The 26,494-nt window shown below is 46.9% G+C and overlaps 1 protein-coding gene across 1 annotated transcript; it reads right to left on the reverse strand.

Moving 5' to 3' along the window:
* Nucleotides 1-3,656: 3,656 nt before the first annotated feature.
* On the reverse strand, nucleotides 3,657-25,069 carry LOC122387894. Its single transcript, XM_043378546.1, has 5 exons — nucleotides 24,973-25,069; nucleotides 24,449-24,528; nucleotides 21,725-24,074; nucleotides 19,747-20,448; nucleotides 3,657-3,820 (listed from the first exon to the last, which is right to left on the reverse strand). The coding sequence occupies exons 1-5, from the start codon at nucleotides 25,067-25,069 to the stop codon at nucleotides 3,657-3,659; spliced, it is 3,393 nt and encodes a 1,130-aa protein (XP_043234481.1).
* Nucleotides 25,070-26,494: the final 1,425 nt, after the last annotated feature.

Consider the following 26,494-nt stretch of genomic DNA (forward strand, 5'->3'; position numbering starts at 1 on the left):
ATGCCTGAAAAGTGAATCAGACTCTTTCTGAACATTTACCAAAAGTTGTAGGTTAGCACGCAAGGTTAGGCTAGGGTAGATTATGTTTTTTATCTTCACCATAGTTTATCTACACAGTAACCAACAAACCCTCGTCCAGACATAGGTAGGCATTGCAAATTGTCAAAAAGTTAATATTTTTCTGCTCATCAGCATTTGACGGTTGACCAAAATAAGGGTTCTAGCGTGTCTGGTTATTTCAGGTAATGTTAGGTTATATGTAGGTCTGGTTACAACTTAAACAAGCTCTAAGACATATATACGGGCTTCATCTGAGATTAATATTGAGCTAGGGGTCTGGGTACCCACCTTCCTGTCAGGCCATGATACTTGACACACCATCCTGCTATCTGAGGCGGCCCAGGAACCAGCTCAAGCAATTACAATGAAAGTCAGCAGTCGTGCGGGCAGTACACCACTCCCCATTCAAATATGATATCAAGCAATTAGTTAATGACGATAATCCCGTCGGCACAAATCTTATAAAACACATTGACCGGTTCAGGTTAGGGCCTTGCATTGACCTTTAATATTGATATTCCGAAAAGAAATATCAATTATGATTTGAAGCGAACGTGTTCTTACGCAGCTGTGACATAAGCTGCGCACGCAAAAAACACCCGTTAGACCAATTGATGGCGTATAAACCTGTTGATGAAGAAATACTTGTCTCCCATTGGTCCGTGAACACAATCTGCAGGAAACGCAGCTTAAACTACGGTAAAATGTTGCAGGAAAATCTGCAGAAAGTAAGAAAATGCAATTTAAACATATTTAGCCAATGAGTCTGGCCAGTCTGTTGATAAATTCCGATAGATATTGAGCCCGATCAGTCATTTTGAAAGAATTACGGTCCGACTCTCTTTATTTTTAAAGCAATGACGCATAAAAGAATTATTGAAAAATTGACAAATATATTTTCTTGGAGGAAAAAGTGGGACTAGAGTTGAATTAAAAATCAAAATTAATAAACTGATCGAGACCTCGCTTCCAAAAGTATTTATCAGTGCATTTTCGCATCGAATCTCTCTAAATCATGAACAAACTTGGGCAAAAACAGCAAGATTGCCTGTTTTGTCAATTCACACATTTTCATATTTGGGGGCAATTTTAAAGTTGATGGCCAATGTTTTCAAAGTCAACATTTCCACAGGAAAAAGTACAACTATTTTTCTTCCAAATTCATTCATTTGTAGAGTCCGACTCTCTCTTGTTTTCTCGCAGTTTCCGTTGTGCTCTGAGAGAAACGATCATGTGTATCATAATCGTTTGGTTCACTTCAAGACTGCAGAATTTGCACTTGCATTTTCTGCCGTGTGGAAGATCAGAGGGAGTCAGCTAATTTATGACAGAATGTGCTTAAAAAATGACTGGTGAATAATATCTTTTATTAGTGTCTGACAAATATTTATATTTTAAATCACGCTCTTCAGCTGTCAAGTGAGTTCCAAATGGCCTAAATTGTCAGCTGTTTATCATCCTAGGTCAGCTCAAGGTCACAGACGTCAGCTGAAGAAAGTGGTGACCATTGGCCCTGTGTTGAGCGGACAAACCGGTGTTACCTAGTATTCTATGTACCGTGAGCACACTGGGCACAAAACAACGCCCTCTACTCGGCCCGCACAAGGGTCACGCTCGGTCACGTGACCGCGGCCAGCTGCCACATCGGCACTCGCCCGACTCAGCTAGAGGTGCCAGTTTAACTGCTGACGTGTGGCATCAAAGGAAGGGTGGGGGATAAAATGCGAACCGCGGGCGCCATTAACAGGCACTCTTACATATCCATGAAAATGCGTTATAGCTTTCACATGATAAGACAATTTTATCATAAATCTAAAGTAAATCTATAAAAAAGCAAAACAACCGTTGTCTAAATTGATCGTAAAATGTCAAAGTCAAATGCAGTAGTTCTTCATTTACAGCTGACCATTGTCGAAATTCTAAGCCACTGTCGAAATTTGACGCAACAGATCGAATATGAAACGGTGATATTTAAAATTGATGAAATAATTCGAAATGTGTGAGGTATGTCAAAATGGAGGTAGCTCTGTCGATATTGAATGCAAAGTGTCGAAATTGAATGACTATGCCGATTTGTAGTGCAAAAAGGTGTAGAATCAGCGCACACAGATGTCGTGATTTACATGTATATGCATTATGCATAGATGTCGCAGCGATAGCGACACATGCAGTACAAATGGTAGCAGACAGCAGTAGTTTCCCCTACCAAAGTGGTGGTTTTCTACCACAGACGCTCGTCAAGGTCGGAAATTCCAAATACGCTGGGTGACCATCAGCACGGAACAACGAAGCATGATAAGGATTCAGATGGATAAGGATGCAGGTGGAGTAAGAGTGAATTAACCACCCGTGCTGTAGGCAAAACTTATTTACATAAGGTTCTGAACAGCATGATTAGGAGTGACTGGGACGACCAGCATCCAGCAGGTCTTTTTTCTTTATTTTTCATAAACTGCCTAATTAACGATTTTTAAATAAGCAATGTCTAAATCAAATGAGTGATGTCGATTTTAATTGTAAAATGACGAGATTGAATGTCTCGTGTTTAAATCCATGTCCATCGTCTAAATACGTAAGGCCTTGTCGAAATTGAATGCCCCTTGCCGAAATGATGACGAATATCGATGTGGTGTGCCCGATGTCAAAGTAGAGCCCATATGACGAAATAAAATGCCCCTATTCGAAGCAAATGCGAGATCGCTAAAATTGAATGCAGTTCGCCGAAATTGAATGAAAAGATGCCTATTTGAGGTGCAAAAAGGTGTATATTTAACACTGCTACAATTGTCCCATGTTACGTTTGACCCCGCTCTCGCCTATTCGTGTTCAAAAGTCGTGTGCAGTGAAAAGGTAGCGAAAAAAAAAAACGTTGATTAATTGGCTGCCACCTCCCAAAAACTAAAAAAAAAAAATCACACAGCCGTATTATGACATGATCCGTAGGAATTTCGGTCTTCCTTTTGTGTCCTCGAAAAACAGTTATCGAAGAACCGCCCCACTACATGTTCGTTTCCTAGTTAATAACTAAGAAACGCATTACTAGTAGTTATGCGCCGCTTTGTCAAAAACTGTCTATACGGCAAAGTGTTACCTTCGATGACCTCTAGTGGCATGACCTTTGACCCGACCTAAAATTGACCAAAGTATGTTCGTGATTATGTTTATGCTCTTTTGAGCACCAACTAACGCTTATCTCTGCATGGCCCAGGTGCTGGAGTGTGGCCAAAACACACCTACCCACCACAGCGGTGACCAGAAGCCCGACCTCACACTGCAAACACCGTGGCGACCCCCTGGTCACAGCAACTTATTGCCAACAATATTTCATCTAGCTTTCTGATAATTGCAGTACCTAAATCTGTGTCAGCTATTCGTTTTTTTTTTTTTAGTGTCTGTAGTCTGTACCACAAAATATGGTTTTGTTGTGTCACTTTAAAAAAGCAAAGTTCTGTTAGTATGCGAAAAATTTATTCCTTGAACTTATATCACCAAACTAGCTTTCGTGACAGTGTTGGGTATCCGGTGCGATGGCACAGACTGGCGGGTGCTGCCCGAACGGCGTCGTCTCGGAGCCGTGTCCGGGCGTGCACTGTCGCTCAGCACAGCGAGTGGCATTGGGCCGGGTGCAGCAGACCCTGCATCATACAGCGCCGCAGGCAGCTGGGACTCTTCTTCTTGGCGCGCGTCTGGAGCGTCGAGCAGAGAGCGCTGCAGCCGGCCCGGGAGGCGCAGCGGCGCACACAGCTGGCCGCGCCGCCGGCTGCAACACGGCGCGCACTGTTAGATAGCCGGCCACACAGAGCACCGTTCTATCTTTAACTGGTGGAAGGAAGAGGGGGGGGGGGGTAGTGACTATTTCCCCCTGCCCAGGATAGGAGGAGAAGGGGGGCTAGTGACTATTTCCTCCTGCCCAGGATGGATTTTCTGCTCTCCACAAAACCCCCTAAACCCGGCCGGGCGCGGGGGGTAATCCCGACCACCGCATCCGGGGAGCGGGCGGGCGTTTTTTCGCCCCCCCCCCCCTGTCTGACTCAGTTAATAAGGGAGCCACGAAAACAATAACGACATCAAACAAAAAGTCCTTACAAGACGATTCTTAGGCACCAACATTTTTGACCTCAGGTCAATTTTCAAGGTCAGAGGTCAAGGTCAAAGGCAAAAACCGGCACATGTGTACCTAGTGATCCAAAGTAAGCGTTCTTGAGGACGGCAGGATGCCTAAAACCGGCAAAATTGGGTGTCAAACAAAAGAAGAGAATCTGAGGATTCCGAAAAGGTGCTCAAAATCAAAGCTCAAGGCCTATGTCATCCTCAAAATTGACCTCAAATTTTGCACCTTTTCGTACATCTTGCGTGTTAACTTCCAAGTTGTTTTGAAATGTTTTGAGGCTTATCAGGTGCCAATTTGTGGTTCATCTTACGATACAAGGCTGGTTAAAGGTCAAGGTCACAGAAGAGTATCCTTGCTAGAGGCTATTTCACTGATTCAAGTTAGTGATAGTAAATAAGACAATTTTGCAATTTGGAGGCTCTAAATGAAGGCTTAGAGGAAAATAGACGCCAGCTTCGTGATCAGCGGATACGAATCCATCATAAACGACATTTCATGTGTCAAGGTCAACCAAAGGTCATTCGAGGTCACATGGGGTAAACATAAAACTTGACCTTTTTCAAAAACGTACAACAAGAAAACTTTTTCCTAACAAAATGGCATATTTTGACCTTTTCCAAACAAAATATATCTCATTCCACGCGGCTTGACAAGGCAAATGCGATGGTACCACTGCCTTAGCTCTAGGAAAATTTTTGTCGAAGTTATTTGCGAGAAAACTATAACCAGAGCTCGGAGTCGTTGACCTGACCTCTCAGGTTACCAAAACTAGTTTTTATATTTTGATCTAGGTCAAACGCTACACAACTGTGCTCGTAATTTGTCTTTATCTCTAAAACTCTATTTTTAGCAGCTATTTGAAGTTCGCGTCTGTGACGCCGAAGTTTGCCGTGAAGGGGTCTAGAGAAATCGACCCTGTGACGTCATCAATGTAGCTAGGTCCAATTTTTTTATTTCAGATGATGTCAAATTGATGGGAGAAAAGGTACTGAAAGTTTTGCTTTCCTAACCCGCGTTCGGGAGCTATCGGAAATATTCGCCAGAGAGGGGGGGGAAACGCCCCCCGAGCCCGCGAGGGGTAAGGTAGCATTTCAAAATTTGGCGACTTCTCTTAACCGCGCATGACTGGGGAATTTTCCACAACGCGCTCCGAAAGTACTGGGCCGATCGCCAAAATTCAAACGGTGTCTGATAGTTGTTCGGTATTGTTAGACATATTTGTAAAATCTGATGGCCAATAGTTGCAAACCAAAATGATAATTAAAATCTAAATCTTTTTTTTTGTATTTTAGACGTTTCGACAACAATGTGCCATCGTCAGTAATTGACATGGGCGTAGGAACTGCTGGAACATTGTGGGTGCATGGGTGCAGAAATCCAGCCATGGCTGGTGAAGCGGGGGGGGGGGGGGGGGTAGGTAGCGTCACCCGAGCGAAGGCTCGTTACGAGCTTTGCTTTGAGGGGGACTGTATACCATGTCGAAATGGTACCGACCGATAAGTGCATTTGGAAGCATTAATTCCCTCGCATGTGTAGGGGTTCGGACGAGCCCCCCATGGTTTTTCGCAAATAGCTCGCGCCAAAACCGGCCCACCGCGACGAAACTTTAAGTACCCTCGAGTTGATCAGGTTTACACCTACTCTGAAAATTTCATGACCAAAAGACCTTTGACCTGTGACCTGATTCTGGAGACCATGTTCGGCCGGACTCGCGATTTGGCCTATGTCAGCTCACATTATCCGCGCGTTTCCAGTCTTTTTGTGATTGTAGACGTCCAAACATGTGAAATTATGTTCGTCCCATGCATTACGGTGGGTGTGAAGGTCACCTGAAGGTCAGGTCATGTCATTGACCTTTGATGACCTCGGTTCACTTTTTCGAGTATTGCATGTTTCTTGGGTAGTTTTTCGGGCTGATTTCGAATTTAGCATCCATTTGAACGTTTACGAAGTAGTTTTAGTGCCTTCGTAACATGCTACGACGCCGTCAGTGGTAGTTGACAACTACTTTGGATAGCCGGTAGGACGCCTAATGGTTGACCTGACCTGACCTGACCCGATCTGGCCTAAATGCATGAAGAAATCATCTGTCATCAAAACTAACATGATATTCGTGATCAGCACCCCGAAAAACCCGTTAACAGCTTCACTTTACGCAGTTCTAGAAGGTCCCGATCTTCCCGACTTTTGGAACATTGACCTGACCTGGAAGGTCAACCAATGACCTAGGACCTTAAAATTGGGTATCATCGGCTTCCTCTCGTCACGGGCAACATCCTCGTTTTTTCCACGAAGCTCTAGCTCGATCACCCCCTGCCCTCCCTCCCTCTACAGATTAGAAGATGGAATACGCCGCACAATTGCAAGGGTTAATATTGTCAATATTGACTACCGCAAAAAGTAAAAGCCGCCAACTTAGCCATTTTCGAAGATATCGGGCTAAAAATTTTGACAGTGGGTTATCGGCTCGGTATGTGTTCAATCACATGCTCCATTTCCTTTTTTTCTTCAGCACAAATGTAAGTTTTGAAGACCATCACAAAAGCAAATGCTTCGAAAGATGGATAGTGGGCAACATATCCTGAATTTGCCGTGCTGCATGGAAAGTAGTGTTGATGAGAAAAGGGGTTTTTGGTTCAGATTATTGTGGGTGCAGAATACATTGTCTGCACCCACTGGAGAAATATTGTGGGTGCAGCTGCACCCTTGCACCCATGGTTCCTACGCTTATGGTAATTGAGCCAAAATATACCTGAAGTCACAAATCACATTTTGAAATAACATCCACTAATAAATCACTCATGGGCCCAATCTTATAAACGCCGTGAAATGGATATGGCAGCACTCTAAGGCTGGATATAGTACGCAATCTTATAAAGCTCTGTGAAATCGAAAACACGGCACGCTCTTTACGGTTTTGGTAACCGCCAGTTTTGGATGTGCCGTAGAATGATTTCAGCCGTCAGCAGCTGTGCACATCTCAAAACACAAACAATAATCAGCTGATTGCGGCATTGTCGGCACCTATTTCACGCCAGAATTTGTGGCGTACTTTGACGAGCTTCTCAGACAGTTTAATTCATTTAAGATAAATTCAATGTTTTTATGATATAAGTATGCAATATTTTACGTTATGATATTTTTAAGATTAAAACACCCTTCACATATTAACTCATGGTTTATTATAATGATGCTTATTATACAGACAACGATCAATTTCAAAATATGTATTTTCAGGCACTAAATGCACACTAAAACACATAAAAACGAGTGTTTATCGTTATATGGATTTATTTTTCAAATTAAAAGGGGATTTTAAGAGGATTTTAGCACCAGTAACCATCATAGATTTTCGGCAGCCACTGAATTATAGAATCGGTATGGGTCTTTAGCCTATTCTCACGTCTCACGTATGACACAAATAACGGGCACTTCATGGCTTCTGATAAGATATTTAAATTAATGATGATATACCTTAGTTTGTCAAAAAATTGTTAATTCCTACTCACTATTCGTATCTCCTCACTTTCTGTCTGGCACAGTTACGGATCAATGTGTTGTTTCTCTTCCTGCATCTCGATCTGACTTCTGAGCCGAGTATTTTTCTTGATATGCTTTGATATGTAGACTGGGTTCTTCAATCTTTTGAGGAATTGCTTTTTAGCTTTTGGTTAGGTGACAGGTACCTATGCTTGAATAAGAAGGAAAATAAGCTGTAACTTGACCTAATTCAGTTCATGTACGTAGTCTTCGAATTTTAGTAGTTTATCTTCAAGAAGGTAAATGTCAAGAGCTTATGACAAGAAGGAAAATAAGCTATATCTTGAATTGATCCAGTTAATGTACGTACGTATCCTGATGCTCAAATTATAGGAGCTTCATTGTCAACGGCAATTACTGAAACAGTAGCCGAGCTATAATTAAATGACTATTTAAATAATTCTTTAACAAATTTATTGCAATGCCTTAACAGCAAATAAATGCAAATGATAAGTAGAAGAAACACTTTATTCACTCGAATTTCTGAGCGCGAGAATGCCCTCGCTAAAATTTATTTGGTCGGCAATCCACTTTTCAGGAGAATTCGTCAAGCATGTTTGTGTTTTCCATAGTTTGCTATCACGTTTTCCATAAATAACTTATTCATTACACATATGTGTGTCTCTAAAAGAAATAAATGCCCCATAAAAATTAAAACACATAACTTTTGCTGTTCGCAAACAGTACGCATAATTTCCAATAGCGACGGCGACAAGACATTGACCAATCACGTTGCGTGTTCCCTGCTGGCGTTGATTTGTACTGTGGGCAAAATGGCGTGAATAGAATTACCATACTATTCTCTTTATAAGATTGCGTGAATAGGGTGCCGTAAATAGAGTGGGGTGGAATGATAGTACGCCATTTGGTAGCACAACCTTTATAAGATTGGGCCATGGTAATGACATTTCGATATTTTACATTCGATCACGTTCGTTCCCCACAATGGTGCTACGTTTCAGCAAGGATAATCTAGCTGTCGCTACTGCCATCGAATAAAATCCCCCTCTTGTGTTAGGTGTGTTCTTGGGTTTGATGTGTGCAGCCTCTAGTGCCCTCCTGATATTTTTGTTAATACCTTTCTCTAAAATTTCAGCCCCTTCCCACCTTGGTAAGTGCCCGGCCTTATCCACATGAACCACTAGCGCATTACTTAACACGTGCCCCCTCACGTCTCTTCTGTGCTCCGCGACACGGGTACCTAGGCCCCTACCTGTCTCGCCTACATATTGTTGAATAAAGGCATAATCTACTACAGCAGCCAATAGATGACTTAGGACAGGCACATTATATGTAGTAAAATATTGTCCGACAGAAGCTGGCAACAGTTCCGATTGCATATATGCTATGCATATTGCGGAAGGGGCACATTTCGGCCTCGAAAGATACGAATTTTTACGTCATAGTAACATATTTCTGTCGTGGTCAATTTGCGTTAACCCTCGCCCGTATAGGGGAGGGGGTCGAACGCCCCCCCCCCCACGGTTTTTCGCAAATAACTCGCGTAAAAAGCGGCCGATCGCGACGAAACTTTCAGTACCCTCGTGTTAATAAATTTTACACCTACCCTGAAATTTTCATGACCCTGACCCTAATGACCTTTGACCTGTGACCTACTTTTCGAGACCATGTTTGGCCGGAATCACGATTCGGCGTATGTCGGCTCGCATTAGCCGCGCGTTTGCAGTCTTTTCGTGGTTTTAAGCGTTCAAACATGGATGTTGCTCCCATGCATTAGGGTGGGTGTCAAGGTCACCGGAAGGTCAGGTCAGGTCATTGACCTTTGATGACCTGGATTCACTTTTTCGAGTTTTACATGTTTCTAGGCCAGTTTTTTGAGCTGAATTCGAATTAAGCAACCGTATGGACATTTACGAAGTAGTTTTGGCACCTTCGTAACATGTTACGAAACTGTCAGAGGCGGTTGTCACCTACTACGAATACCCTTACTTGCTGACCTGACCTGACCTGACCCGGCCTAAATGCATGAAGACATCATCTGTGATCAAAACTAACATGATATTCGTGATCAGCACCCCGAAAATCCCCATAGCAGCCACGTTTTACGACTTTCTAACAGGTCCCGATTTTCCCGACTTTTGGGTCATTGACCTGACCTGGAAGGTCAACCGATGACCTAGGACCTTAAAATTGGGTATCATTGGCTTCCTCTCGTCACGGGCAGCACGCTCGTTTTTTTCCGCGAAGCTCTAGCTCGATCAGGGGCGAAACGGCAAGGGGGGGTCCAACGGACCCCCCCCCCCCTTCATCCTTATACGTTCGCGGCTGGAAAAAAACCAATACGGGCGAGGGTTAAAATTGAACACCGGGTAATTACCGAGCTATTGTTCTATCCAAATGTTCTGATTCAAACTCGCTCAGGGTTATCGTTCAGGTGAAGGGGGCCCGCTCAGCAGAATGTGTATGAAATATGGAGAGATTCTGAAAAATGGTGGGGGGCTCGCACACTAGGGGGCCCGTTTTGGAGGCGATGACTCCCCCCCCCCCCGAAATGAAATCCTGACTGCGCCTCTGAGAATGACCTCCAGGGGTAACGCGTCAGGTGCGCAAAAACGGAAATGGAAGGAGCAGAAAAAACAACAGGTGGAGGCAGGGGCGGAGCTTCCTATTCACTTGGTGGGGCGGCTCCCCCACCAACTTGCCATTTTGTCCCACCAATAAGCGTTTTGCCCCACCAACTTAAGCCGATTTTCAGGACTTTACTGCTTAGCAAACCAATGTTTTTCGCATTGATGATTGAGGAGCTTTGAAATGTCTGTGTAATGCAAAATATTATCTCTGTAATGAAAATAATTGATTCATTGTTGTATTTTATCTAACTTAACAATCGGACATTGCAGGTTTGACAACTTTTTGCCCCACCAACGTTCCTGGAAAAGCTCCACTCATCGGTGGAGGCATCAAAGTTTATAAAGCTGACAATTTTTTTGCGCAAGTTAAATGCAATTTTCAACGATGTATTATCATGAAAACTGTTTAACTTTTGCCGTTTTTCCCTTTTAAAAATCTAACCTCATGTTAGCATGTTCGGCAGTTGAGAGATGTCTCAGGAACAATGACTTTCTTATCGTAAAAGGTCAATGTTCTGATTAGTCATAATTTCCGTCACTTCGAATATTTTCCTAATCCTACAGGGTGTTCCATAAGTTCGTTATCACCTAAATTTTACGTTTAGAGGCTCTCTTGCCTAAAGGCACGCTGAACTTGGTTTGTAACTGAGCTTATGCGGTTGCCATGGCTGGTAGCAATATGCTCCACAGTAAATTATTTCTCTAGACAAAAGAGTTTTTTTCTAGAGTCCACTTCTATAGAGACGGCTAACTCGCAACATAGAGGTCTCGGATACGGGTACGTCTCGGTATTTAGTCACCACGTGACCATTCGCGACGATTGAGGGTAATTGAGGCCATTCAGTCTGTAGCCAATGTAATGTCCATCGCTAACTCACGCGCAGTCAGCAAGCGACACCGATGATTTGCCGGGAGTCAATCACTGCAAGTTAATCCTCTTTCCAGGCAGCCCTCAGGAGTGAGCCATGTGGCCAAAACTGTCTGGCGTCGACGTGGCCATCAAAAAGGTCAAAATGTTTAAAAGTTGATAGGCTGGCTTTTCAGGATGGATTATCAGCTGGCTGTTCCTTATAGGTATCTTGTATCAAAGTTTACAAACACGCAGCCTCGCATACACTTGCGCAAGTATCTACAACACATGAGCGAGAAAAGTGATATTCCACAAGCCGCCGGGTGGTTCAATGAACTCGTACGGGCGCTCCCTGTCGCGGTTTAAGTTGCTACTTGCTCATCGGTCCTCTCCCTTCACACTGCGCACAGTTGGTTATTTGAACCAGGGTATATTGAGTGAAGGGTAGGACGAACTTTGGTAGGAATTTCTAGTATACCTACTAGAAAACCTACTATATGTGGTCGGGACTAGCAAAAAGTTAGTTCAATCTAGAATATGGTAGCGCTTATGGTTGGCAGTCGTGACGCGCACGTGACAATCATTTCTTAAATTTCTTAAATAACAGGTTTTAAGTGCCGATTAGTGGGCAGATACATTCCATTAGCTATTAATAATTGATTATGCAAACATTCAAGAATCTACATCATTTAATTCTAGCCAAGAACACGCGGCGCTCCCAGGATTCGAACTCACGACCCTCGGATCTGTAGCCCGATACGCTACCGACTGCGCTACCGAGGACCGCGAACCGACGATCGGAGAGGCGGATCGCGGGTGCTGGCGTGCAGAGAAATCTTTACCCTGTACGCCGTAGAAGATCGGCTGGGTTTCGTGAAAAATGGTAGAGGAATTGTCGAAAGAAAATTCATCGATCTATCATTTGAGACTAAGAACCATTGATTCTTTCAAAGGTTGACCGAGATATCGCTCGCCGAAAACAGGCCATTTAACATGTAAACGCTATGGGCTGGTAGGAAATGTACGCCGTGGAGCAGCAGTGCTACCAACTAACTTCGGCGGGGGCCGATTTGAACAGATGGCTTCGATAGCTGACAAGATACCTACCAATCGTTGTCGATGGCTGCCAAAGTGCCTATCTGGCATCATAAGGTACCGGCAGCGACTGCCGTACTTATTCAGAGCTGCTTGTAGGTGGGTAGGTATAGGAGAACATCGCACACAATAGCCCGAGTGGATAGCGCCGCTGTAAAGTATATAACTCCGTCGGCTAACCGACACAGCCATAGGAGACCCAGAAGTTATTTTATATGTCAGTTAACCCGCGCCCCACTGGGGTCTGCGTATATCACACCCTACTGGGGGGGGGGGGGCTCTCAATAGCCCCCCTCCTAACTCCGAAACTACTGGGCCGATCGTCAAAATTCAAACGGCGTCTGATAGCCCCGGAAAAAAACTGTCGAGCGAAACCAAATTTCATTGACCTCGAGGTTACCGATGACGCCACAGGTCAGGTCAAAGTCAAAATTATTAGCATTTCGGCTGGTTCACATTTTGGGCTATGGCCGCCGTCTTACAAGTCAGATCAGGCTCATTTTTGGTTTACACACTCGTGAATAGATGCTCTAGATACCTTGAGGGTACAAAACTTGTACTTTGATTTTCAGGTCAGGGTCAGGTCATTACAGGTCACGGAAATATTATAACATGCGTCGGTCACGTGACACATGTTTTATGGTCCATTTAGGCCACAGATTTCGAATTTGATGTCGTCTGTGTCATTCGAGGTCATTTTGAGTCGAATTTAGCTTAGGTCAGGTCACTTTCAGGTCAAAAAAGGTCAAATTTTGAAGTTAAAATTTTTCAACAAAAAGAGTATTTATTGGATGCAGTTTGAGCTCAGGAACACGATGGTGATATTTATATTGGTATACGATGTCAAATATGTACTGAAAAATTGATTTGAAAAATTAATAATTCTGATTTTTTTGCAATAATGCGTGTAACTTGACCATTTTTGAACATATTTAGCTAAAACTTGCTAGAGTTAGTCATAAGCATGCGTTCTGTCACATGTATTCCGGTTTTTTTTTCGAAAAGTCAAAAACTTTTTGAAAAAAATATAAAAATATAAATTTTGAATATTATTATAAAATTTTCGAAATATTCAAAATTTTTAAAATCCGAGATAGCAGTTTGATAGCACATTCAATTCTGAGTCCTTTCATGAAAAAATGGATCTAGCTTAAAAACTGAGCTCCTGGGAGCGATTGCCGTGGTTCAATGTTTTGCGTCGAAATCGGCCGAACATGACGTCACTCTGACGTCATTTCCGGCCGATCTATGGTAGCTACGATGTTCAAAATTTAACACAAGGTGTCTAATTGATGCAGCCGAAGGTACTGAAAGTTTGGCGTCGATACGTCAAGTGGTTTGGAAGTTATTGCAGAAAAACTGGAGGGGGCTATGAATAGCTATGAATAGTGGGGCGCGGGTTAACCCTCGCCCGTATTGGTGTTTTTCCAGCCACGAGCGTATAAGGGGGGGGGGTGGTCCGTTGGACCCCCCTTGCCGTTTCGCCCCTGATCGAGCTAGAGCTTCGCGGAAAAAACGAGCGTGTTTCCCGTGACAAGAGGAAGCCGATGATACCCAATTTTAAGGTCCTAGGTCATTGGTTGACCTTGCAGGTCAGGTCAATGACCCAAAAGGCGGGAAAATCGGGACCTGTTAGAACGTCGTAAAGTGTGGCCGCCATGGGATTTTTCGGGGTGCTGATCACGAATATCATGTTACTTTTGATCACAGATGATGTCTTCATGTATTTAGGCCAGGTCGGGTCAGGTCAGGTCAGGTCAACCAGTAAGGGTATTCGTAGTAGGTGGCAACCGCCTCTGACAGCTTCGTAACATGTTACGAAGGCACCAAAACTACTTCGTAAATGTTCATATGGTTGCTAAATTCGAATTCAGCTCCAAAAACTGGCCTAGAAACATGTAAAACTTGAAAAAGTGAACCGAGGTCATCAAAGGTCAATGACCTGACCTGACCTTCAGGTGACCTTGACACCCACCCTAATGCATGGGAGCAACATCATATCACATGTTTGAACGCTTGAAACCACGAAAAGACTGCAAACGCGCGGCTAATGCGAGCTAACATACGCCGAATCGCGATTCCAGCCAAACATGGTCTCGAAAAGTAGGTCACAGGTCAAAGGTCATTTCGGTCAGGGTCATGAAATTTTCAGGGTAGGTGTGAAATTGATGAACGCGAGGGTAGGATAGTGTGGGGTAATTTGAACATATTTTTACGTCTTCTCCGTTGTACGAAATTCCAGTTCAACCCTGGATGAAGAAAAACTGCTTCAGTAGCGCAAGTGTCACTTGCTTTCACCATGCAAGCCTCATTTTTGGACGAGCCGAGCATACATTGAATAGCATAGCCTCACTTTTCCACCAAGTCACGGTGTGTTCAAATTTCCCCACCGTGGGGTAATTTGAACATACTGCCTTTACCTGTCATAAAAACGACAGTTTCGCCAGCACCGATGTTGTTTGACCCATAAATAAATAGGCAGAACAATTCTAAACATACCTTCACTTGAAAAATCAACACAACAGCAAAAACAACAGTTGCAGAGTATCAATATCTGCACGCTGCACACCGGTCAGTTGACAGAATTCGCCCCTCTTCAATTAACCGAACGTCTATCATTTTTGTTCGATAAAAACTCTCGCAACCGAACTACATCTGTTAAAGTGGTGCCAATCGAAACCTGGACATTTGGAGTTCTGATTTTGTCCAATGTCCAATTCAGAATTAGTTGGACAAAGGTAGCAGACTGGACAACATTGGACGATGGCTTGCTACACTTCAGCGATTTTTATAAAGTAATCGTGCATAGCATTGATTGGCGAATGGAAAGCTTGTTAAGCTCTCAATATAATGAACACTTTTCGGCTGGTAAAATTACATGATGAGCAATATAAATGACGGTTTTGAGTGTTGATAGCTGCATAATTTTCGGACATATTTGGACAAATAGTTGACAATAACATTTTTTGACGGAAAATCAACAAAAATGCCGGACATTAGACGGATATTAGACGTAAATTTTCTAAAACTGGCATCACTTATCTGCTACTGCCTTGGGTCGAAAATATTGGCAAAAAAAACTGGGAGCGTTGTTTTTTTCGGAGCTATCCCTGTCTTCATTCAAATTCTCACACTATGTTCAAATTACCCCACGCTAAAAGTTATTTTGCCATTTTAAAAAACAGGGTTCAAAAGCAAACTTCTTGGATTGAAGGCACTGATTAGGTCATTATACAACAAAAGCCGTTGCGTATTAGGCGCTAGCAATGCAAGATTTTGCGCTGCAATGAAGTTGCAATGACGTGTTGTTAGGCGTTTTTCCTTGCGAAATTGATTTTTTACACTGTGCGTCAACATCTTCATTCCCTGAAACTTTAAACCCCGTTCATATGATAGCCCTTTTAGTTACGATAATTTCTCTCCTTGGTCTTATTGTCATGCCACTTATGGATTTTCCGTAATTTTCTGTTATTCACACTATGTTCAAATTGCCCCATATGTTCAAATTACCCCACCCTACCCTACTGAAAGTTTCGTCGCGATCGGCCGCTTTTTACGCGAGTTATTCGCGAAAAACCTTGGGGGTGTCCGTCCGACCCCCCCCCCCCCTATACGGGCGAGGGTTCCCAATAACGTGCTTCATCTTTACTTCTCCGAAAATTTATCGGATTTTGATCTGTTATGCCTATTTGTTCATTTTAAATCAAACTTCGTCTTGTAAAGGTTGTTGGGCTTCGCAATTCCTTCCTATGCGAGGGAAAATGTATAATTTCGTACATTTGGAGCGCTGTGAGAGGGACAAGTGCTCAAACTGTGCCTCTCGAACTGCCAGTGGGCACGGCGGTGAGCGGTTTTGCTTTTAGTTGCCTCACCGTGTACTGCACTCGAAAAATATTCAGCATCGTATGAATTAGTACTCACAAGACCAATTATTTGTTCTTTCTCAGCTCAGGTTCAGGTCAAAACTAGAAGGTTGGGTATTCATTTACTTTAGGTCCGCAAAACAGACGGATAAGTAAAAGCCATTCCCAAGATATTCTAAGGCCTCCTGATTTCATTTCTGATACTTATCACGGAGCGAGCGAAACGAGCCTAGTCTTCCCTTAGATTAACGGAAATTTCTGAGTATGAGCAGCCGGTCGGCCGCCGGCCGGCCGTGCGGACGCTTTTGCGAGGCTTATATATCAGCAACCACTTGACCGATTTACACGCGGTAATTTTTGTAGGGTAGCTTCATTACTTCTACCAAGTATTGGACTATTCCCGATGCATGTGGGTGACCCCTTATGCACGTGCCACGTGCAAAACGAAGAGGTGTCAGTTTTGTAATTGTTGCAATATCTCGGTAACTACTTGGCCGATTGCGCTGAAAGTTGGCATGTAGGTAGACACCCACTAGTTCCTTCTAGAAACCAATTCAAAAGCACCAGTACACTATTTACTACTTACCATCACCACCAACCCATCCCTCTCACCTCTGACCTCCGACCGGAACTGCGCAGTGCGCGCGTCAAAAGACCGTCCAAGGTTGAGAGAATTTACGAATGATGCTAAGCTGCTAAAGAAGTGACGTCATAGGATTGAGCGAATTTAACGATGATACAAAATTGTAAGGAAAGTGACGTCAAAATACTCGTAGTGAAGCATTGCAGTGCCGAAGGCATTGCGTGGGAGAGATAACAGGAAATGGTTAGTCAAATATTTTTTGGTTAAGTGGTTATGGAGCAGGCTTCAGCCCGAAATCCATAACCACTTAACCCGCGCCCTGCTGGGGGGGGGGGGGGGGTGTTTGAACACCCCCCTCCCTTGTGGTTTTTTGCTAATATCTCAAAAACGGCCGTTTTTGTTACACCTTATCATACATCAATTCTACACATGTTGTGAAAATTTCAGACCAAGGACATTCAAGGTCAGGTCCCCAGGTCACTTGAAGTGACCTCACCTCATAAAAAGTTTCAATGTCTGTCATAGCTACACCGAGTGACCGATCGCTTTGAAACTTTCAGCGATTGCTAAGAGCAATAACATGTATAAAATGTATATCTCAGAATTTTGATATCGATGACCTAAGGTCAGGTCAATTTTACGACCTCCCCATTATAAGTCAATGGGAGAAAATTGAAATGCGCCTCTTTTGGATGAAAGACATTATAAACACTCCCAAACACCGAATTACAAGTGGTTTAGACACACTGAACATGAAAATGGTGTCCGTGACCCTTGGTTATGCCCTGAGGTCATCTTAGGTCACGAATGGTATCTAACAGTTTTTCGCAAATAACTTTTGATAGAGGCATGCTAGAGCGATGAAAACGCCTTAGATGTGTTCAGCTCGACGATACGGATCGGCTGATATGCAACATGACCCTTTCCGGTCAGGTCATGACCTTGACCTGAGGTCAAATTTTCAAGTTGACCTTTCAAGGTCAAGTTATAGTTCATTCGATGCGTCTTGACAAGAGGAACACGATGCCGGTGAAAGTAAGCTCGTACAAGGCTTGGGTCAAAAGTTATTGCAGAAAAACTGTTTCCGAAAAAAATCGGCTATTTTTGCAGTTTTTGCCCCCTGCAGGCAAAACCGTTGAAGTTAGGTCAAATCTGAGAAAATTAATCAGAAAGGGCGTTAATAGGGCTATCGAATGCACTTTTCCGCGGCGCTGTAGCTCTATTGGTTACCGAGTTATGCGTTGGCTTTTTGGAAATTTTCGACATTCGACCTGGAAATCGGCGAAATTTTGCCTTCAATGACCTCTAGTGACCTGACCTTTGACCTTACCAAAAAATTGACCAAAGTGATTTCGTCATTATTTTTGACGCTCTTTCGAACGCCACCTTCCGCGTATCGCTACGTGGCCCAGGAGCCGAGTTACAAGGGGGGGGGGGTGTTCAAACACCCCCCCAGCAGGGCGTGGAAATCCAGGACCCCCAGCCGGGCGCGGGTTAACCCACGAGCCGCTAGGGGGGGGGCATAAAGTTGCCCCCCTTTACGTTTTGTGAAATATCTCCGAAACCTGATGAGCTACGAACGTGAAACTTCGCATAGCTTAAAATGAATACCTAGGCAATGTTTGAGGAAAGTTTGGTGGTTGTAGCACCTAAGATGACGTCACAATGACGTCATAAAGTTTTGTCGTTTTCCGATATGGACCGTTTCTGATGACGCTGAGCATGAAACTCAACTGTAAATGAACTAGACAGCACCTGCTGTCATCCTTAAACATCTAACTACACTTCCATCTAGTTTCTGACCAATAATCGACCCTTTATATTCGGTCCCATATATCTGATGTATCGTGAGGAATATGAGAGTCGCAAATCTATAATTTCACTTATGACGTCACTGTGACGTCATTTCAAATGGGATCGACACCAAATTTGAACACAACCTTGGCTAGGTATTCAGGAAGATGGGTGCAAAGTTTCGCTTCTCTATCTCTTCGCGTTGCGACGATATCGTCGCAGAAGTAAAATATGCCCCCCCCCCCCCAGCGGCCGGCGGGTGGCGCGGAGGCCCAGCGGCCGCCGGGTTAACCTAAAAATATTTGACTTACGATTGCTTGCAATCTATTCCTGGGAGCGGCTTTTTCCTTATCCCCCAGTAGGCAAACATCAGTAGGTCAGGTTAGGTAAGGTTTGATTATGTTGGGCCCGTATGTACAAGAACATGTCCAAATCAATCCGATAGCTAGGATAGGAATATGGAAAATCTTTGTAAAAATTAAAATGTACGCTACATTATTTGTCACAACCGTCACAATTTTTTAAGTAAAAATATTCTAGGGTTTATTTTGATATTTTCCGCGTCGTAATGTTCCCTGTTCCAAATAAACTCCTAGTCCTCAGCAAGAGTCTATTTTGCCATGTGCGACCATCTTCCACCGAACAACGTACAACAATAATCCTGCGTAAGACCAAAAACCGAAAAGACCACGCCGAACACAAACTGACGCATTTCATACGAAATGCGACGCAATCAAGCGAAACCCAGCTAAAGCACTGCTACTTTTCGACAGTAACAGACAACTAAATAAAAATCCATAACATCCTCCCCGCCTTTGGATGTAACACCATCCAAACAAACATACAACGCTGCTCTAACTGGTGTGACCTACCAGGCAGAGGGAGGAACACAGGAGCATTTCCATGGCAAACTCGTGACCAGGCGGCAAGACAGGTAGTGTCAGGTGGGTACATTCACGGGTCCTATACCTCCATATCATGCAATCGCTGGACGGCTCGGGTCTTCACTTGTCCCCCCTGGGTCCTGATCTGGGCCGACCTAGCCAGACCGTCCCTGCCCGGAAACAGTTTAGTTACCACCCCGATCATCCACTTCATACGGGGAAGGTTGTCCTCTCTGATCAGTACTACTGAACCCTGCCGTAACTCACCGTGCTCTCTGAACCTACGGACCGACTGAGGGAGGGTCCGCAGGTATTCAGTCTGCCAAACAGACCAAAAGCGGTTCAGCCGTCTCTCCCTCACACGCGCTCTGTCACAAAGCATCTTGGCGTTCACTGCCTCCGGATCCTCGAGCACTCTCGACTGAAAGCCTGTGCCGCGTCCCGTCAAAAAATGGGAGGGCGTCAGCGGACTGTCACCCTCCAATGAGTCGGTCACCGGAGTGAGCGGTCGGGAATTGATGCAGGCCTCAACCTCAAGGAGCACCGTCTCCAGCTCGGTGCGAGAGAGACACCTGGAGCCGCACGACTTCCGCAGACCCACCTTCACCGTGCGAACCAGTCGCTCCCACCAGCCGCCCCACCACGGTGAGCGCGGCACAATGAATTTCCACTTGGGAGCGAGGTGTCCAAAGTAGCGCGTCAGCATCGCGTCGGCTCCACAAAACGTCCGCGCGTTATCGGAGTAAATAACGGACGGGAGTCCCCTTCGGGCCGCAAACCGCCTGAGGGCCATCAAGAACTCTGCTTGGCACAAAGATGCTGTGAGCTCAAGATGAACCGCGCGCGTCACAGCGCAGGTAAAGAGGCACACATAAAACTTGCGACGCGGAAAATCTACAGCGAAAATGGGCCCCGCAAAGTCCACCCCTGTGACGGCGAACGGTGGCGCTCGGGTCACTCTGTCACGCGGCAGCGGCGCCGCCGGTTTGTTGCAGGCTAGAGCATCCTGCCGCTTACAACTAACACAGAAGCGCTTGACTCGCTTAGCGAGGCAGCGCAGACCCACTATCCAGTACGCTGCTCGGACAGCGGAGATGAGCGTAGATACACCGCAGTGATTCATCAGGCGGTGCTGGTCCCGAACCAGCAGCTCGGCGACCCATCCCTTGGGAAGCAGAATCGGATGCCGCTCATCATAGGACAAGTCGGACTGCTGCAGCCGGCCTCTGATCCGCAGAAGTCCATCACCATCGAGGAATGGAGTCAGAGAGTGCACGCTCGAGCTGGGTGCGTATTATTTAGGCCAGGGTTCATAATGTCCAGGGCACAATGTGTCCAGTGCTCGAATTGGCCAGTACCTTGAATTGGCCAGTGTTCACATTGTCCAGGGATTACATGGTCCAAAAGTGGCCAACTGGCTGCAGATAGGGTAAATTCAAAGAGGCCAGGGTTCATAATGTCCAGGGCACGATGTGTCCAGTGTTCAAAATGGCCAGGGTTCATAATGTCCAGGGCACGATGTGTCCAGCGTTCGAAATGGCCAGGGTTCATAATGTCCAGGGCACGATGTGTCCAGTGTTCGAAATGGCCAGGGTTCATAATGTCCAGGGCACGATGTGTCCAGTGTTCAAAATGGCCAGTGCCTTGAATGGGCCAGAGTTCATAGTGTCCAGGGATTACATAGTCAACCCAACCCAACCAAACCTAACCTAACCTAACCTAACCTAACCTAACCTAACCTAACCTAACCTAACCTAACCTAACCTAACCTAACCTAACCTAACCTAACCTAACCTAACCTAACCTAACCTAACCTAACCTAACCTAAGGTAATGATGTTTGCCTACCAGGGATAAGGAAATAGTTTCTCGCATGAATAGATTGCCTGTAATCTCTCCTAAGGCATTGCCTTCGGCACTGCACTGCTTTGCATTGAGCTGATTCCGTGTTTTTTACATAATGACGTCACTTTCAGTGACTATGTAATCCCTGGACATTGTGAACTCTGGCCCATTCAAGGCACTGGCCATTTTGAACACTGGACACATCGTGCCCTGGACATTATGAACCCTGGCCATTTCGAATACTAGACACATCGTGCCCTGGACATCATGAACCCTGGCCATTTTGAACACTGGACACATCGTGCCCTGGACATTATGGACCCTGGCCTCTTTGAATTTACCCTATCTGCAGCCAGTTGGCCACATTTGGACCATGCAATCCCTGGACATTATGAACTCTGGCCCATTCAAGGCACTGGCCATTTTGACACTGGGCATAGCGTACCCTGGACATTATGAACCCTGGCCAGAATGAATGCTCCCCCTCGAGCTCCTCGCAACCTCTTTGCCTTGCTGCAGCGCTTTCAGCTCAGCAGCGAACGCCAGCCGCTGCTCCTCCCGTAGCAGCACCAGCCGGGCAGACACGACCTCATCAGAGGACAGGTCGGGAAGGGCGCACTTCTGACGCGCGTTTCGCGCGTTGTTACAAAATCTGCGCACCCAGCCCACGACTCTGACCGCCTTCGATAAAGACGACCAGCGGGTCGTGCAGAACACAGGCTGCTCACCTGTACCAGCCACCAGACAGCTGCCGCCAACGGCCTCCGCTGTCTCTGATCTGACCTCCACTGGGACACTAGTCACCTGACCAGACTCAGTCGGCTCGTCACAAGCCTCGCCACTGTCGGGCCGAGCCCGAGGAGAGGCCAACCAGCTCGGGCCGCTCCACCACTGCTCGGATTCAAGCAGTTCCGCAGCCGACACCCTTCGAGTCGTCAAGTCAGCAGGGTTCTCATCCCCCGGACAGTGGCCCCAGTCGGACGGAGTCGTCAGACTCTGAATGGAACGCACTCTGTTGGCCACAAACTGCTTCCAGCGCTGTGGATCTCCCCTTATCCAGCCCAGCGCAATCATCGAGTCCGACCAGCACCTGATTACCGTGTCCTCGGGAAGTCTCAGTGCCTGGCGCACGAGAGCGACGAGGCGAGCTGCCAGTAGGCTGCCCAGCAGCTCGAGTCGCGGCACCGTCACTCGCTTCAACGGCGCGAGCCGCGCCTTTGCCAGCACCAGTCTGACCTCGCCGGAACCATCAGGCCTGGCTGTACGGAGGTACACAACCGCTCCGTACCCTCTGGGAGAAGCGTCACCGAAGGCGTGTAGGGACACACCCTCACCGTGTCGCCAGCCGGAAGTCGAGTAGCAGCGCGGTATCCGCAGCTGCTTCAGCGAGTCAACACCTCTCAGCCAATCTGAAAAGATTTGACTACGGTCCGCCGGGATGACCTGATCCCAGGCGAGCCCCAGTTGCCAAAGCTCTTGGAACAGACTCTTGGCCACCATCACAAACGGAGCCACGAACCCCAGCGGGTCGAAAAGCCGGGCAATACAACTGAGCACCACACGTTTGGTCGGCGTTACATCAGCGGCGACGGTGAGGCCCTCGTACGAGAACACGTCCTCACCGCTGCGCCACATGACTCCCAGAACCTTGGAGCTCTCACGCTCGCCAGAGCCGTTAGCGGCGTGAGTCTTGTCAAATACAACTGCGCTGTTGGAGACACACTTTGTCAAAGTCATTCCCGCTCCAGCCATCACGTCCTGAGCCTGACTAAGCAGCGAGCTAGCCTCCTCCTCGGAATCGGCCCCAGACAGCAGATCGTCGACGTAAAAGTTCTCGGCCATCTCACGTACAGCCCTGGACGGAGCGCTCTTGGACAGGTGATGCCGGATAGTAGCGTTTAGCAGGAACGGGCTGCTCCTCACGCCGAACGTTACCCTGCGAAAGCGCATCACACGTGTTCTTCCCTCGTGGACCCACAGAAACCTGTGGACGTCCCTGTCTTCCACTTTGAGACTTAGCTGGAGGAAAGCCTTAGAGATGTCTGCAGTCACTGCGACCTGCCAGCGTCTGAATCTCAGCAGCACATCCACTAACGACGGAATGAGACAAGGCCCCACCTCCAGACACTCATTGAGGGAGACGCCATTGGGACCGGCAGCGGAAGCATCAAAAACCGGCCTCACCCTTGTCGACTCGCTAGACTCTTTAACGACAGGGCGATGTGGCAGATAGAACGTCGGGCGCGAGACGTCCAGCTGATGACTGGGCACCTCCTCAATGACGCCCGCGCTCTCCATTTCCTGCAGCGCCTCAGAATATGCTGCCCCAAGCTCCGGATCCCTCGCCAAGCGGCGCGACAGACCCTGCAGACGCGCCTCGGCGGCGGGTCGGTTGTCCATCAGGTGCTCGGCGGCACCTGCCTTCCACGGCAGGGCGACCTGATACCTGCCATCAGCCTTCACCACCGAGGAGCTGAACTCCTTCAAAACCTGGTCCTGCTCTGCATCATCCGAGTCACAGACGCCGATGCCCTCGAGAGACCACAGCCGGCGAAGAGAGTGCTCGTGAATGTCTCCGAGACATAGCAGCTGACTGGTGACGCCACCAGACGACTTCCCACTTACCTTGCCTGAGATGACCCACCCCAGGGAGGTTTCCTGAGCCACGGGTCCCCCGCTCAGCCTGATCTCACCTTGTCGGATGAAGTCCCAGTAGCTGTCCAGCCCTACCAGCAAGTCCACAGACAGCTGCCTGTCGGACGGAGGATCAGCCAACTCCAGATGGCTGAAGGACTGGAGGACATCAGGAGGCAAGAGCGGGCGCTGCAGAGGCAGGCAGATGACTGGAACCCTGATAGCCTGGACAGAGTGGACAGATGGAGAGGTCACATTAGAGCCAATCATGTTCACATGGTACACGTCCCTGTGCTTAGAGGATGAGCCGGTCCCTCCAAAAGCAGCATAGGACACAGCCTCCGAGCCTACCCACACAGGTTCAGCTGCCTTTACGAGCTTATCACTAATGTAAGTTCTGTCACTGCCTGAATCAAAAAGCACTGTGGCTTGGACACGCCTTCCATCCTGACCTAGCACAGTTACTTGGGCAGTAGGCAGCACAGTACAACTCCTCTCATGTCCACCACTCTGACAAGCCAGTGATGGGCGCTGCACTGGGTTAGAGTCACTGCTGCGGAGCATGCTGTCGCTGCCACCTGCAGCACCATCATGCTCACGCTGCACACCCCCTCCATGAATCCTGAAGCAGCACACCACATTATGTCGCCCACCACACTCAGCACACACTGTACTACATCTACGGGCGACATGACCCGCACGCAGGCAGCGGAAGCAAAGTCCTGCCTGCCTGATCATGTCTCTGCGGTCTGGTACTGTCAGGGGCTGCAGCTTCACACATACCTCAGGGTGATGGGCCTGTCCACAGAAAGCACATACAGGCCTTGCACCTGTCTGCAGAGCTGCAGCTGCTGGCATCCTCTCTCGCTGTTCCCTCTTCCTCCTATGCTGAGGACCGCTTGTGGCCTTTGTTCGACTTTCACCAGATGCAGTTGTCTGTTGAGCTGAAGCCACCTGGAGCTTGCTGAATGCGGAGGATCGCTCCCTGCGGCTGATCTCCTTCGACAAGAAGCTCAGCAGCCAGTCCAGGTCTGCTTCCCTGCCTGAGCCCTCACGGGCCCACTCAAGACGAATGTCAGGGGTCAGCTTGGAAAGGATCATAGGAACAAGAATAATGCCATACCTGTCACCGTCGACGTCCAACGATGCCAGGCTTCGGATGTGGACAAGGAGGCGATCTTGCAGCTCTCGGAGGGATTGGACTTCAGAGGACGAGGCATCTGGAACAGAGAGGAGTTCTTGAATGTGGGAGAAAATCACCATCTCCATCCTTCCAAAACGCGCCTTCAGCAACTCACAGGCACTTTTGTAGTTGGTCCCAGTCAGCGGCAGACCAGCAACACTCTCTTTGGCCTCACCAATCAGGAATGACCTGAGATAGGCAAACTTAGACACATCAGGCAAGTCAGAGCCATGCACTGCAGCTTCGAAAGATTCCCAAAAAGACTGCCACTGGAGAACATTTCCATCAAACTTGGGCAATTCTAATTTAGGGAGCTGCAGGTGACCTGATGAGCCCACAGAGCTTGGTGCCTTTAGATTCAGGGCAGCATTGGCTTTGCAAAGCACTTCAGAAATTCCCTCTCTTAGTACGGCAGCGCTCTCAATGTCAGACATCATCTCTGCCTCAGAGGGAAAACTCAGTTCAACTTCTGACTGGACTTCATCTAAAATATTCAGTCTTTTCTCACAGTCAGCCTTTGCAGCCTGAATGGCTTCAATGTTCAAGTCCTTGCACTCTAAAAGCTCTTCCAGCTTACGGCGGCAGCGACTTACCCATCCTCGCGCTGCCGCCCTCTTCCTTAGTAGCTCTGCACTCATTATCGGAAATGGAACCACTCCAGTCTAATCACATCAATAAATCAAAAGGTTCCTGGTCCCGGGTCGATGGCACCAAAATTGTTCCAAATAAACTCCTAGTCCTCAGCAAGAGTCTATTTTGCCATGTGCGACCATCTTCCACCGAACAACGTACAACAATAATCCTGCGTAAGACCAAAAACCGAAAAGACCACGCCGAACACAAACTGACGCATTTCATACGAAATGCGACGCAATCAAGCGAAACCCAGCTAAAGCACTGCTACTTTTCGACAGTAACAGACAACTAAATAAAAATCCATAACATTCCCTACGTTATAGGGCCTTAATGGTGGCCTTCTTCCACGACTTGAACCTGTCACGAATGCTTTCTTTATTTGTTCGGCATTGATAAGCTTCTTTGACAAAGCTGACTGACATTTGTGGCAAGTCACCGTATCAGTATCAACATGATAGCTCAGAAACGGGAATTGATTGTACCAATTCCGCCGAAAACTCCGACCCTTGGAGACCGGAAACAAGGCCAGCACAGGCTGGGTCGGACGGTCAGGGAGGCCTCGTGCTTCACCTTTAGTGGGGTGAGGGTGAAGCTCACCTAGTTCTCCGTCAACGGTCTCATGATCGGTGTCCCGCCGCTGCGTCTCGGACGGCGGGGGCGGGTCGTCGGCGCTCTCTCCCGGCTCGGCTGGACTGTCGGAGGTGCGGGACCATCGGAGTCGGGCTCGGGCCGCCGGCAGGATCCGATGTGGAACGGGTTGCAGGAGCTGGATGGCATTAGAAAAAGACAGGAGACATATTAGGACACCAACGTGACGGATACTGCC

The sequence above is a fragment of the Amphibalanus amphitrite genome, unplaced genomic scaffold (genome assembly GCF_019059575.1).
Source record: "Amphibalanus amphitrite isolate SeventyFive unplaced genomic scaffold, NRLGWU_Aamphi_draft 000302F_arrow, whole genome shotgun sequence".
In the NCBI taxonomy this organism is placed as follows: Eukaryota; Metazoa; Arthropoda; class Thecostraca; order Balanomorpha; family Balanidae; genus Amphibalanus; species Amphibalanus amphitrite.

Coding starts and splice junctions, on each gene's coding strand:
- LOC122387894 (XM_043378546.1), bottom strand. CDS start 25,069: ATGCCTCGTCCTCTGAAGTCCAATCCCTCCGAGAGCTGCAAGATCGCC. Junction 24,529..24,972: donor TTGGACGTCGACGGTGACAG/GTATGGCATTAT, acceptor TGTCGCCCGTAG/ATGTAGTACAGTGTGTGCTG. Junction 3,821..19,746: donor AGTGAACGCCAAGATGCTTT/GTGACAGAGCGC, acceptor GCCGTGTTGCAG/CCGGCGGCGCGGCCAGCTGT.